Below are 15,432 nucleotides of genomic sequence, written 5' to 3'. Positions count from 1 at the left end.
AGGATCAGGGTACTAGAGCAAAGACATTTGTATATCAGCTGAACCAGAAGGAGGTAAAGAGAGACACCAACAACTTAAAGCATTAGAAGGATTCATTGGTAAATGCTTACAGTATGTGGGCTACCATTTCTGTTTTAGTTCGTTAATTCATATTTTCCCCGAATAGCCATTTTTTATTTCATTTTTAATGTTTTTTGTTACAAAACAGGACCGCCCTCTCCTCCTAGAAACCTGGCCTATAACATCAACGAAACCGCTCTCTTTTTGGAGTGGTCTTCGCCCAGTGACACCGGTGGTCGGAAGGATATAACCTATAATGTTTCGTGTCTTCGTTGTGGGGCTGAAGGGCAGCCCTGCCAGCCATGCAACAGCAATGTGCGCTTCATGCCAAGACCCGTGGGCCTCACAAGCACTTCCGTGGTGGTCCAGGACTTTGTGGCACATGCCAACTACACGTTCCAGATTGAGGCTTTGAATGGAGTTTCAGGAATTGGAAAATCTACAAGACAGGTGGCCAATATCACCGTCAGCACTGAGCAGGCTGGTAAGTTATGTGCATTTTAATGCTGAGTAATAAAACTTTGATTCTTTTTTGGGTGTATTGTTAGCAAATCAAGACATTCATGCATGTATGTATGGGGTGGGTGTCAAAACCACCAAATTCATTTAGTTAAGTATTGTATTAAGTATTGGTGATCTCAAACTAGATATTTGAATAAGTTGTATCAAAACATTTTCACGTAATTAAAATGCTAACAACATCTAAAATCACAATATAGCCAGACAACTTTCTTACTGCACTGCTGAGCTCTCAGACACTTTTGTTTTCCTGCATCGAGATCGACTGATTTCCATCCCACTAATGCAAGTTTCATTTCACACTTGCTAACTTCCACAGAATTTACTCAGAGTACTGTAGTTTCGCACTGTCCCTGGCTACAAATAATTTGTTCTCTTATGCCTTATTCAGAACCCGCATTTTCTTTATAAAAGGTTGAGATTCACTCAATACCAGTAGCGAACCGTGACGTTTGAGCCTTGGCCCTCTGTGCACGCACACAACCCCCCCAACACATACACTTACCACAGTAAAGTGAGGTATTTAACCTTACTGTACTTTCCGATAGAAGTGAGAATACATCAATATACAATGCAACTCCAGACATGAAACGTAACAAGCCGAACACAGCAAGAGAGTTATCACCAAAATAACACGCAATACAAATACAAATCGATCCAGGAAGTCAAATATACATATCTAAAAGGGACATTTTTATTGAAAATAGTATTTTAAGCTTTTTTAATATTATTTTTCACGATAGTTTAGGTCATCACAGAGGGTCATGAGAGTTCGCTACTGCTGAATACACGTTTTATTACTGTATAACCCCAATCTCCTGATCTTCAAAGCTGTAGAAGTGCTAGCTTGATACCTCCTTTAACAGTCTGTAAAAAAACATTGGCACGGCCTCTTCATAACTATTGCCATCCTGACCAGACACTCATCGTTCATCATGATAATGATAATAACTGCAAATTTCATTTTGTCCTGGAGAGGCATTGTCTAGGCACATCAAATGCGAAATGTCTCTTGGCCTAAGCTCAGTTTCACACTAATAGAGGCTTTATCTAAAAGCCTCTCTCTATCTAGCTGCTCTGACTGTTGGCAATATCCGCAGATATGGCCAAACTTCATTATTAGTCTGCTCAAGGCACCACAGGACAGTTCTCTAGACTTCAGACTTATTCTCACACAGGATTTATCAGTTTCTCCCCGTGTGCCCATTTCCTGTGCTCTGACTAATGATCCACTGCTCATTTTCATTGGCTGGATTTTGCTTTAACTTCATTGGTTACTGTTTTGACAGATCACAGCGAGTAAACTGTCTTTGGGTTGCCTTGATGTCTTCCTCAAGCAAAGTATTTGAAATGTAATTTGCAACATAAACTGAGGCTGTGTGACAAGAGATTATGTTTTACGAAGTTAAAGAGGGTCAAAGGAACTTTTAAACTGTGTTGGTGGGGTCATTCCATTCTTTATAAAGACAGGGAAGCCAATCAGCATTGCTTGCAGTTTGGTAGAGAGATTGATATGATGAGTCTGCTTCATGAGCTCTAATCATGGAGAAGAGCTTTATACGCTTTCACCAAGCCCTCAATCTACCACCTGTGAGGAGCGACACAGAGAGAAAGAGAGAGAGCATAGAAAAAATAGATGCAGCTGTACAGCATCTGAAAAAAACTCAGTGCCGTTTTGAAATTAGATAAGTGGGCCCTACAAAGTATTTTACAACCTAAACGATTTATAAAGTGTATGATTTTAATGCACTGGATAAAATATAGCAGGCCAAAGTGCAAACAAATGATGCTAGACCTTTACTTTGAATTGACTTTTAATCATTTGCACTGTTAAAAAGTTTTTACAGAATTTTAACTTTTTTTTATGAAATAAATACAAATTTACAGTTGTGTAAAAAGCATGAAAAGCATTTAATTTTTATGTTTGTTTTTTTATTATGCCCTCACTGCCAGGAAATTTCCTTTTTTACGCAATTTTTTATGGCTTTTAGATAGTGGTATGACAAGAATTCTCAAATACTTTTCATCTGAATTGTATTTGTCTTTAATATACATACTATAAATGCTACAGTTAAGTGTGTCTTATAGGAATAGTACACCTTCAAAATGAAAATTCTGTCATTATTTACACGTCCTCTTGTCATTTCAAATCTGCAAAACACAAAATAAGATATTTTGAAAAATGTTGTTCCCCATTGACTTGCGTCGGTTTTGTGCCTATACAATAGAAGTCGATGGGAACCAATGTTTTTTGGTTACAGACATTTTTCAAAATACATTATTTTGTGTTTTGCTGAAGAAAGAAAATCACACAGGTTTAAAATTACAATAGGGCAAGTAAATGGTGACAGAATTTTTATTTGAAGGTGAAATATTCTTTATAATAGACACAGTATCTTTTTATTTCTCAGTTACATGTTCACAATCATTTCAGTAATTACATTGTATGTACTGAATGTGCGGCAGAGTCTCGGGATTTTAATTACATTTATGCTGTAAATTTATTTCTTTTTTTGTGCTACACTAGCTTGGGCGCCAATACTAAAAACTATAATCATTACTGAAGCAAAGCCAAAGATTTGTAATACAGCATGTCTTCTCCTCCTGTGGCCATTTAGCCGTAAATTAAATGTTAATGGAAGTCAGATTGAGAGGAATGACCCTGAGATGGGATGGGCTCTCCAGAGAACCCTATAAGGGTCAAGGGTCCATAAACCCTCCAGTTCCCCCAACCACGTAACCAGAACCAGCATAACTTTAATGAACAGAGAAAGCTGGAGGAATGCAAAGGATGTTGCCATGCAAAGGGCTGAGAAAAAGAATCTGGACACAAGTCAGAAATCTAAACAGGCCTAAATTGTGAACCCTTATCGGCTCTCAAGGACATTCATATTACATCAAAAATGTGAGCAAAGAATCACACAGCTCTTTTATAGAATGATTAAATGAATCTGAAACTTCTTTATTTCTCTGAGAACCCATATTAACCTGAACTGTTTAATGTAATAGCTTCATATGGATGCAATTAAATGTGTCTGGAGGTTCTGTATGTCAGTTAAAGCTACTGTTTGTAATTTGTTAAAAAAATACCTTCTTCCCTAATTTTTGGAAGCAAATACACATAGACACTTTCAGCCCTTAAACTTGCTTCAACCAATGGCATACATTTGACTTGAACAACCTGGATTACCAAACAATAGCACATGGGCGATAGATAAAAATTGTCTGAAAACTTTTAAATTCTTTATGATACTGCTAATGGAGCCAAAACAATACTGTAGCTTTAAGTTAGATCAGCCAATAGGGAGCTTAAAGCTCATAGAATGATGCAACTATACAGTAATGTCAATGTTTGGAGCTATAGTGCAGGTTTTCAATGCTTTTTTCAGTCAACAGTGCAGTCATTCGTTGTAAACATAAAGCGGTATTGGGGTTGGCAGGTCTTGTTTGACTCAGTAAAAGCCCACAGCCAGAGTGAGCTAGAGCCCATTGTATTGTCAGAATGGAATGATGTATTAGAAACATGGGTTTCAAAAATTTCATACCAAGTTCCACCTTCAAATCAAAGCCAATTAGTGAACCAACATTTTGCAGTCCAATTCAAAACACTAATATGCAGTGTATTTTGGAATTTGGTGCAGCAGTCAAAGTTAAAGCATTTCCCCGCTCTCTAGAAAAGCTGGGAACTTTACTGTCAGACTGTGTTACATTATTTATACTCTGCTCAAAACTGACATATCAACATAAGGAGAATATTTCCTATTCAAATCCCACTCTGTCATAGTAAAAATCTGGACTATACATAGATAGATAAAATGTAGGTTCTAAATGTAGGTTCAGGAGGAGTCTGAACATTTTGTCTTGTCATTCATCAACCATAGCGCCGATTTTTTCTTTTCCATCCCGAGCGTGGGCCTTCATTCATTTACCTTTATGGACCTTATTCACTATTGTTAATACATACTTTATGTAGTTTTATTACAAATCACTCCATAAAACTTGATTCTGATCGGCCAATAGCTGCAATCCAAGATCTGATATACCCAGATAACAACTGCTCAAAACTACACATGGTTACCCGGATGCTGCAAATCATTTTGACAGGCACAGTTTAATATTACACAAAATTAAATGTCTTTTAATTACATAGAAAATATTTGTATTACATATATAATAAATATAGTGTTACGTACTGGCTGAAACACAAGGACAGAGGGCCCAGGCACAGACAGCGGGTAAGGGGTAACAAGATATTTATTTAAACTTCTCCTCATACGACCACTTTCAACAAGTTGGTATGATTTATTAGGGTCTTCATGAAATGTCTGGAACATATTTTGCTTAAAGGGGTGATTCGCCGGAAATACGTGTTTTTCTTTGTCTTTGGTGTGTTATAAGTTGCCCATCTATGTATTAGAAACGTAAAATTGCAAAAATGAAAGTGTCAGAACAAAATATATATTTTATCTTGAAGCGAATGCACACCCAGACCTGCCTGAAACGCCTCTTGTAACCACACCTACCACACACAAATCTACGTCAGTTCGTAACACAAAATGACTAAGACCGCCCAAATGTATACGGAAGTAAGGTGGGCGTACCCGTCAGTACAATTGTGTGAAGTCTTTTGTTTTGAAGTTTTTACAGTTTAGTTTAGTTTTCTCCAAACGTGGGTGTTTTTGTGTTCAGTGTTTAGTCGTGTCAATAAAGTCTGTTATCTGCTCTGCTGCCTGCAATTGGGCTCTCTGCCACAAGTTTCATGACATATACATTATATTTACATATGACTCTGTGAATATATTAAATCATCACAATATTTCTGCCTTTGTTATTAATTCTCAATATCCCTCCAGATTTGTATTCTCCTTATTTTCTCTCATTTTCTAAAATATTCATACCAAATAAATTCCAAGTTGTGTCTTCTGTTTTGACTAAAGTCCTACTTTGGTATAAAAACGTCCATTGCACTGAAATATAGGGTTTATTCAATACAAGGCTTTTCTCATAATGAAGAATGTGTGAAAATCTTAAATAATTCAAACTTTGTGCTTCATCAATGAGAAGCTTACTAATAAAATGGCAATCTCTGATATTAAACTAGCTGGCCAAATCACATTTAGAAAATTACTCAGTCAGAAATAATCTACTTTAGCAATGTGACTGCATGAAAAATTGCAAATAATGCACTAGAATATTGTACTTCATACGCACACCCTGTCATCTGTACACAATTTTAATAAAAGGAAAGGAAATAAATGACAAGATAGGAAATTATAGTTTGGGTTCAGGCGTATCGGAGGGCCACTTCCCCAACCTTTTTTGTTTTGGGGAAATAAATGAATGAATAATCATTGTTTTTGTAGTATACTAGCACATTGTACATGTAAATAAACTCAAAGATAACATAACGACTTTAAATGTCATAATTTTCTGGTACGTGTTAACAGGACTGCTTGATCGCGCTGTCCTCTTTGAGACAATATGGCCCCCGAGTACTGACCAAAGACCCTCGTCCCTGAGCCGTTTGTCATTTATTTAACATTACATCCCAGTGTGCTTTGGGGGCTTTTAGCCACAGCAGCATCGATGGAGCCTTCTACTGTCAGTTTTAGACAGAGCTGGGAGGCTGGGAGCACCTAAGACCAGCAGCAAGGGAAATAGGTGAATTTTGCTGTCCATTATATGTGTTTGTGTGTAAACTGTTTGTTTGTGCATTAACAAGTTGCAGCAGTTTAATGGTTGATAATAGGAAAGGCATTTTATGATGTGTTGGACAGTTTCTCTTGTGAAATGTATTTGAGGCCGGAATGTCCGTAGCCGAGCTGAGGAGGGGCAGAGTCACAGACTGACACTGCGTCTCCCCAAGGGATAAACAAAGAGATATAGAGATACAAGTAAGGTGGGAAAGGGGAAACGGGAGGGTCACTGTCTCCATTTTGACAGACTGTGTTTCAAACAACTTCGAGACAGACATACAGACTTCTGACCCCCACGGCAGCACTGAAAGCACTTAGGACTGAGCCGAGCTGTTATATTCCCCTGAAGGGCTTTATAATGGAGAGTTAACTGCACTGTGTCTGTGAGTGAGTGGCAGGCTGCTGGTGATTGCACACTTGTTGTTTGGATGTTGGAATGCTTATTTATATTGTCAATGAAGAGAAGAATAGAAAGGCATGAACTGTTAATTTTGGTTCCATCTGTCACTACCTTTTCTCGCTCTCATGCTCAATCTTTCTATTTCTGTTTTTCTTTGTGAATTTTAGATGATGTGTGATGGATGCATAGCAGTTCTAGGAGTTCCGCATTTCATTCTAAATAGCCATTTGATTGAAATGCTTACTTTTAAAAATTCTTATTAAAGTAATAGTTCACCCAAAAATAAAAATTCTGTCATGAATTACTCACCCTCAAGTCGTTCCAAATCTGTAGAAATTTATTTGTTTGGTTGTACAAAAAGAAAAAACTTTTAGAAGAATGTTAAGACACTAATATTTCTGGGGCATCATTAACTACCAATGTAGAAAGAATTATTGTAAAATTGCTTTTGTTCTGTTGAACACAAAAGTAGATATTTTGAAGAGTTTAGTAAAACAAACACTTCTGGGGCACATTCGACTGACATTTTAATGGTTGTCAATGGTGTCCCTGAAATCTCTGTAGCTTCCATGTAGATCAGTGGTAAGAGAATGGCCTTAACATCGCCAATTCGTGTTTCTGCATTAGACCTCTGTGTTTTTTAAATTAATACACAGTTTTATATATGCACATATATTAATAACAAACTTTCATGTAGACAATGTCATTTCTGTGTACATTTTCCAAGGCAAATTAGCTTCGGTAGCACCAATGTTTTGGACTTTGCAACAGTATTGGTTTGGGAATTGTGACCAGACTCTAACCTCTAATTTGTAAACCAGTGTTCATGACAAAGAAATAATTGTACTGTGTTCCATAGAAAATGCTTGCATATGAGGTGAATAGGTCAATACAACCCTATTGTTTCTATTACATTTTTTTGCAATGAATATTCATGATTGTGTGAATTCAGAATTGTAACTAAAAAAAAAGATTTTTACTGCAAAATGATATGCAGTGATATGCAGAATTCCTTGTGGGCCAAAAGACTGTTACCTCAATAATATAAATGGGTTGTTTATATTCTGCTTCTACTGTAGCTCAGGGCAAATTTACTTCTGTGACTGTAATATAGAGTACATTGTATTTCAAGGCACTATATTCAGCTCATATTGGTGTTTTAAGCATTTTTTTCTTTATTCTCTAGACATCCAGATTTGTGAACGTCTTCACGCTCATAGCATTTACTTCTAATCTTTGTCTTTTGTCTTCAATCTGAGTCGAGAAAAAGAGGGATTAGAGCACCTTTTTCTGTAATTTTACCCTTCCTCTCTCCTTCTCTAATTTTATTATTTATTTATCTATTTATTCTTTCTAGCAGAGGGAACAGCTCAAAGAGAAAAATTATGGCATGTACAAATAGTTCCCGGGAGGCCAGGTGTTGGCACATAATGGCCCATATAGGTGCAGTAATTAAGATCTGGTTGGACAGGGGAAGATAACAGAATATCGTCTATTTTTTCTGCACCCTAAGACAAATTTGTTGCAGGAAACTAGCAATTAGTCCTACAGACAATCTAAAGGTTTTTTATTCTCCCACTCACTCTCTCTCGTCCTTTTCATCTTTTATTTGCTTGTTACAATAGGCTCAGAAGCAGAGTTGTTTTGATTGGCTGTTTTTTTTAAACACACTGTTTTTCACACATTGTTTATACCTAAAATGGATAACAGGTCTGTTTTAATACGGGTCATGAAAAGCAGTGAAAAGCAATACTGCATGCGAATGATAAAACAAGAATGATCAATCTTTAAATCTATCCTTTAAATCGAAAATAAAGACTGTATATATACGTTGTAGGGTTTTTTTGTGGTTGATAGGCTGTAATCCTCCTATTTTATTTTGGTGCAAAACTCATCTGTCGTCTGTTAGAAGCTAGCCAAATTAAGCAGATGGCAACATGGGCAGACTGTGTGACGCGATTCTCGAAAAGCATGAACAGAACAACGCAAGGTATTTAAATACGGGTTTGCTTGCAAAGATGATAAACATTGTTCTGTGCCAACCGCAATGCGTTTCTGCACTGAAAAATTAGCTGCCGGGAGCAAAAAAAATCATAAAAATTCTAAAGACATCCTTAAAAGGACACTCTAGCTTTAAAGACAATCCACAACTAAAAAGTATTTTTCTATTGTAAGATCTATTTTCTATTTGTTCAATTCTTTTTTCTATTGTAAAGCAAACTCAGTTGAAGAGACTAATTCACCGTAGCTTGTTAATTACCACAGAATTACAAGAGATGGAATTAGTATTGATTTTGATGACCTGGCTCTCCTCAACTCAACCCCATGTGTTCAATGCTTTCATTCCCCACTGCGTTTACCCCAATCTGAGTGACACAAGTGCTGACTAGCAAAGCATTCAAACACACACACACATACAAGCTCGTACTGTCCCCGTACACCCTCCATAAATATGCCTACATGCACACAGACATTAAAGATGAATAAGTGCTTGCACATTTCACATGCATTTGTAATTACACATATTGGTCTGCGGTGCTCAAGTTCTGCCGTATCGACGGCATATTTACTGCAGCTGTTTCATTCTCCTGTTAATTGCTGCTGTTTGTGTGTCTGAGAGCTCTGCATGTGGGGGTGGATGATTTCGAGTGTGTTTAGATAAATACTCCATCGTCTCTCATCATTCATCTCTCCATCTAAATTTGAGTTGTTTTCATTCCAGAGAACAAATCAAAGGCAGCCTTGTTAAGCTCTGAGTTTGTTCCATCTTCCTTCTCTCAGCACCTGGTACACTCATTCACTGACAGTCAGAAAATACCCCTTCTGCTCAGCTGCTGTTAACAGAAAGCACACGTGTTTATACACTGTTTCACACAAAAAAACTGAATTGACTCAAGTGGTTAGATAGACAGAGAGACAGATCCTATACTGTCTCTCCAGGGGAGATATTGTGAATTAGCAAACAGACAATAAACTGTGCAGTACACAGAGCATACTGTACCTTATATTATGCAGTAAATCTCAATTATTAACAAAATGTAAAGATACAGTTTGCATTAAATGTATTCATGTATTCGAGAAATCTTTTGAAATCATAAAGAAAGGCTTGGACGCTTTTCATTTGCATGTCGCCTCCAGAACCACATCGATAAAACCAGAGCTTAGACTGCTTGTGCCTTTGTATTTTTTATGTGGCACTTTTTTTAAGTTCCACTTGACAGTTATTTCAATAAACTCTATCTGAGAGAATGCTAAGTAAAAACGTACCCTCCAAAAAAAGCAAGCGCCATCCAATTATCCTTAATCTAGCTTTAGTGATTGCTTGCCTCAGTGTGATATGATTGCCGGAATGATTTGGGTGCGAGAGGCTCCTTCAGCGGAGCAGGACAGCTAATTCAAATTCCAACGCAGGTTAGTTCAGCGTAATGACTTTACATTAGCATTTTCCGTCTTTACCAAAGCGTGTTTGTGTGCATGTCGGCGGGTCTGCTTCTGGCCGTTATTGTTGGGGCTTTGTGTTCATTTTATTTTAGCACAGACTAATTACAAGCTAATTGCACAAGACAGTGTGTTATGACAGTTCAACGTACCACACAGGCAGGTGGACAACTCATTTGTTTTGAGGAAATCGAACTAAAGTAATAAACAATTACCCCCAAAATGAAGGTTGTACATAAATATTGTTTTAAAACCTTTGCCAACATGTTGCTTCTTCAGCATCAATTAAACTCTTAAAAATAAAGTTGCCTCACGATGCCATAGAAGAATGATTACATAGAGAACCTTTAACCTTTAACTTTATGAGCGCTTTTCCACCATCGCGCCGAATCATTCTCGTTGCTTTATCGTTCCACTCCGTGCCGATCCATGCCAGCCGATACGAATATGGATTCATTTTCCACCGCAGGGCTAAAAACAGATTTTTTTATAATGTAAACACAAAGCCGTCACGTGCTGCCTTTGTAACACAAGAGACTGAACTATAACACCATTCATTAGCACGATTCAGCACGGTTAAGAGCCGAGAACAGTTTGTACTTGTGCCGTGTCGAACCAGGCAAACGTGGAAACATAAGTGTAACCGTTTCAGACTCTGCTTTGAACGGTGGAAAAGCGCTCTGTGTCTCACAAAAGGTTATTTTTGGTGAAAAATGGTTCTTCAGATTTTACAAAGGAAAGAACTGAAAACTTGAACTGAAGGGTTCTTAGTGGAGTCAAAAATTGTACTTTCATGGCATGTGAAGAACATTTTAAGCACCTTTATTTTTAAGAGTGCATGGCACCCATTTACCTGTATTACAGTAATGATATATATGTAAATGTTGCAAACAACAAACAAGTCATTTAACATATATGTCAGGTCATTTGTCACCTGGTCAATGTTTGGTATAGATACTGTGTTAACAGTGCAAATATCAGGTGTTCGATCCCGAGGGAAGACACATTCTAATAAAAAATGCATTGTATGATCCTCAAAATAAAACCCCAAGAATGCTTACATTTTGCATACAATATATTCTACAGAAGTCGCTTGACATGAAACCATTATTACCTACATGGGGTTGTTTTTGAAGGTGGATAGCCTCTTGCCTAAATAATATTCAGGCTGTTAAGATTTATAAGGTGTCCCTTTCACAATTCAGATTGTTTCATTCCCCCTGACAGAACTTCAATTTTCTGCTGTCCTTCAGTGAGTTTGTTTTTAATGTCACAAATCATAATGTAGCTTCATAGGTACACCCGGGTTCAGCCACAAGCCATAACCTTGTGCTTTCTTTGCCTGACACCACAAGCTAAGGTCAGGCAGTATCAGAATCAAATCAAATAAGTATTTTCCGTCTCTCTCTGTTCCTGTACATGCTTCCATTCTGAGGATCAATCTCTTGCTCTGTAAATAGGGACATGATGATTCTTCATCATTTATTAAGGTGCCACCTGTTCCTTACTGTCACTATGTCTTCAATATTTCTTCGCAACCTACAAGTCTCCCCGCACACGTCTAAAGTAGTCAGATGTCGCAGGCTGCACCAGCCATCCCCTCTCAATAAAAGATGAGCTGTCTCTCATGAGAGAGTTTCAGAGGATAGTGTCTTCCTCTGCGCTCAAGTCAGACACAGGGGTCCCTTCAAACACTGTTCCAATATATTTCCACAGAGCAAATTTGTTGAGACATGCTGTAGTGGATGGAAGATAGGCCGAGGTAACTCAGCATCACACATTTAGATAAAGCCCTTACAGTTACACAAAGAGACAGACTGATGGGGAGATTGTGTCATAGGTGGTAACCTTTGCAAAACTGATGTCTTATTCTCTTTTATTCTCTTCAAACCACTTTTTACTGATATCTCACAGGGCCTCAGGCAGTTCTGCAAAATACTGGACATCACTGAAGACCGCTCTCTAGTGTTTACTGTCAGTTCGGCCCAAATCCGTTCAATATCAACCTCTCTACCTCTTCTTTTGGCAGACCTACAACTAGTGTAGTAATAGTGTAATTTAGTTTTTTATTTCCACTTTTTTAGAACGAAGTCCTTTAAAAAGCTGTGCTTCTCTTGAATCTTTATATTAATATAAATGAACAGTAATGCTCTCAGTAACGCTTAAGATTACCTCCAGATTTACATGTATGGAAAAAATGCATTAATATTATAAAATGATATATATATGAATATATTTATTTCTAACTAATCCCTGAAATACATTAGTATTGTGACGTTAAAACAAGAATATAAACTTGGCCACTATAAATCCCAGGCTGGTTTTAGTCTCAGGCCATCCCTGCCTACAACTCTCCTTTCCCTGTCCACCCCTTATATTTTCCCAACTGTTATAAGAGATTGATTACTTTGACAGAGGTAGTGATTACCACGCAGGCGGCCTCTGTGGGGCTCAAGAGTGAATATTTACCTGGAGAAATTCAATCAGGCTAGCTAATGCCATTCACCCACTACTTTAATCTGCTCCAGGATTCAATTAAAGATCAGCTCCACCTACCTGTGGGCGACACTGCGGTCGTTGGGGTGAGGGGAAGACAGAAATGCAAAATGGCTTCTGATGTAGCGTTCACTATGAGGAAGGCTATAGTGTACTTGATTGAGTGTGTTTGTATGTTTACATAATTTCATTTTAACTGAAGAGGCTTATGGTGTTCACTATTGGCAATAATTTGTAAAAGTCTTTTGATGTAGGTCCTTAATGGATTTTCTTGTGTTCTCCAATCTAGTTGAGCCATGATTAGCATTTTCTTCAGATTGTATAAGCAGAGTTCATAGAAATGTTTTGACACTTTAAATCAAAAATTAATCTTGTTTTAATACTTTATTTGTTTTGTCATAATGCCTAAGGATTTTCTTGTCTTAAAATTTCATTTCTGAATGTTTACAATTAACCACACCAAATTACCGAAGTAGAGTAAAACAAATTTCAATACACTTATAAGAAGGCTCATTGCTTCAGAGTTCCTCATTTCACCATTTTTTACCAATTGTTCTTCATTTCTCAGGTCCGTCTCTGGTACGTGTGGCGAGAAAAGACTGGGCATCCCAAACCAGTGTCGCCCTCTCCTGGCAGGAAACTGAACAGCCACATGCTGCCATCCTGGACTATGAGATCAAATACTATGAAAAGGTCACCATCGTTCTCACCTGTCCTTTTTATCTCAGTTAACAGTGAACAGAATGTTAAACAGACCTTTTCTTTCTCTCTCCGTTTAGGAGCGGGAACAGTTAAGTTACTCATCTACACGTACCAAGTCTCCAAGTGCGATAGTCACGGGACTAAAGCCCTCCACAGTTTACGTCTTCCACGTCCGTGCACGTACCCTTGCCGGCTACAGCAGTTACAGCCCCAAGTTTGAGTTCGCCACAGGAGATGAGAGTAAGGCATTTATAAAAAAACTGATTTGAATGCTGATATCTTTAAACGGTGAAGTTATATCCAATTGTTGGTGATTATGATCATATCAGGTATTCTTTGTGAGTAGGGTTTAAAACAAATGTTCATTGTGAATCCCCTGAAATACTTATGATTTCAGTTGTTGTATTCGATTGCTATTAGTCTTCTAATTTTGCCCAGTAAGTACGTAAAATGCCTTTCCCCATCCACTTTTCTCCTCTCCTGGCATGTGTTTATTTCTCCGTAGCTGAGAGGATTTTAGTGACTCATGGACGGGGGTCCTCACATGAATGGCAGTCTTGTGTGATATGGCCCCTATCACCATCCAGTCACAAGCACATGAACTTGTGGTAAAAGTAACAATGTTGTGCTTCTGTCCCCTCTCTCTTATTCACTGTGTCAGACTCTGAGGAAGCAGCAGATCAAGGCCAGGTGTTGGTGATTGTAACAGCCACAGTGGGGGGCTTCTCTCTTCTTGTCATCCTCACCCTCTTCCTTCTCATCACTGGCAGGTAATGAGAGAGCAAATAATAAGAGTTCAGGTACATATACCCAAGGATATGACAGATGTGATCTTTATGGATTTGCTTTTTCTCTTTCTACAGTATCTGTTTGTGTATATTTGTCTGTCTGTCTCGCATTCTCTCATTTTCCCTTAATTTAGTTCCTTGCTTATCCAGCCATCTCCTAATAGGCCCGTTGGCCACGGAGCACCTTCCTATTTTCCAATTGGCTGAGCCATGTCGCTGCCTAATTAGTCGGAATGCTGCAGCCTCCCAGCAGTGTCTTCTGCCATGAAATGGCCTGCTGTGAGACTGACAGCAAGCTTAAACATGCAGCACAGTCTTGTGATTCGCAGTATCAGCATGCGCAGCACATTGTGTGAAACCTCAGTCAGCCTCTGTGCCTTCACATACTCACACAGTCGTAGCCGCAGGGGCTGATGGGACCTTGTTTCGGCTGCTTGTGCAGATTTGCACTGAGGCGCTTGAAAGCTGCTCTCAAATAAAACAAGGGCTCTTGATGAAGGACAGAATAAGTGTGTATCCGTGTTTGTCAAACAAAAATGAATTTGCAAATGAACGCTTTTGGACGGTTCTCCCTGGATGAACTTGACGGATAAACTGAATGATCTTTTGCTGAACTTTTTACCTCTGAGGATAGTTTCAGGCATATGTTTAGTTAGATTTTTACTGTCACTGATTGTAATTGCAGTTTATTCAGCACCATGGAGAGGGACATTGTGTTCAGAAACTTGGAGTCAGTTGAAGTGAAAATACGGCCACCTCGTGACTTTCCATGCACTTTATTATCAGTTGGTCATAAAGTACTTAATCAAATCTTCAATCAAGTTGACAGTTAATTCACCAGTTGGTTTAGCAAGGAATACCCAACAATTGAACTATATGATTTAGAAGGGTCATTACATGATTCTTTTTTATTCCGTGAGGTGTAATTATATTATCATGCATCAAGAGTTATTTCATCAAAAATACAATATTAAGTTTATATGACATGCTTCTAGCTTGTTTTTATCCACTCACTAAAATATCTTATTTGTGCATTTTTTCCTTTAAGAACATTTGGTTAGCTTCTGTGTAACCACCCCCCTGTCTGATTGACAGTTGCTTCGCTGGCTCTTTCGTTCAAAACTCACAGATTAACGGGTCATTACAGGTTGCAAAATGGTACTTAAATCAAATAATCATATTTAAATGACATTATCATTGAGATTGTTTGGAAGCCTGTACATATACTGTACAACATAACATTTGTCTGACGCAAAAAAATATATATTGTTATTTAAACGTGGGTGTTGTGGTGTTTTTCTGAAGAACAATTATTGATTAGGAGGATTTATAA

General features: G+C 38.0%; 1 protein-coding gene across 1 annotated transcript in view; it reads left to right on the top strand.

Annotated features, from left to right (window-relative positions):
• epha6 (eph receptor A6) overlaps positions 1-15,432 on the top strand; it is a 95,502-nt gene that overhangs the window by 68,146 nt on the left and 11,924 nt on the right. Inside the window, exons 5-8 of the mRNA XM_056771767.1 lie at positions 209-544; positions 13,178-13,302; positions 13,389-13,551; positions 13,973-14,081. Of these exons, the coding sequence (XP_056627745.1) occupies positions 209-544; positions 13,178-13,302; positions 13,389-13,551; positions 13,973-14,081 (733 nt within the window). The remainder of the gene's footprint in view (positions 1-208; positions 545-13,177; positions 13,303-13,388; positions 13,552-13,972; positions 14,082-15,432) is intronic.

This window comes from Triplophysa dalaica, chromosome 2, assembly GCF_015846415.1.
Source record: "Triplophysa dalaica isolate WHDGS20190420 chromosome 2, ASM1584641v1, whole genome shotgun sequence".
NCBI classification, from domain to species: domain Eukaryota; kingdom Metazoa; phylum Chordata; class Actinopteri; order Cypriniformes; family Nemacheilidae; genus Triplophysa; species Triplophysa dalaica.
This window is presented reverse-complemented; position numbering and strand designations above follow the sequence as displayed.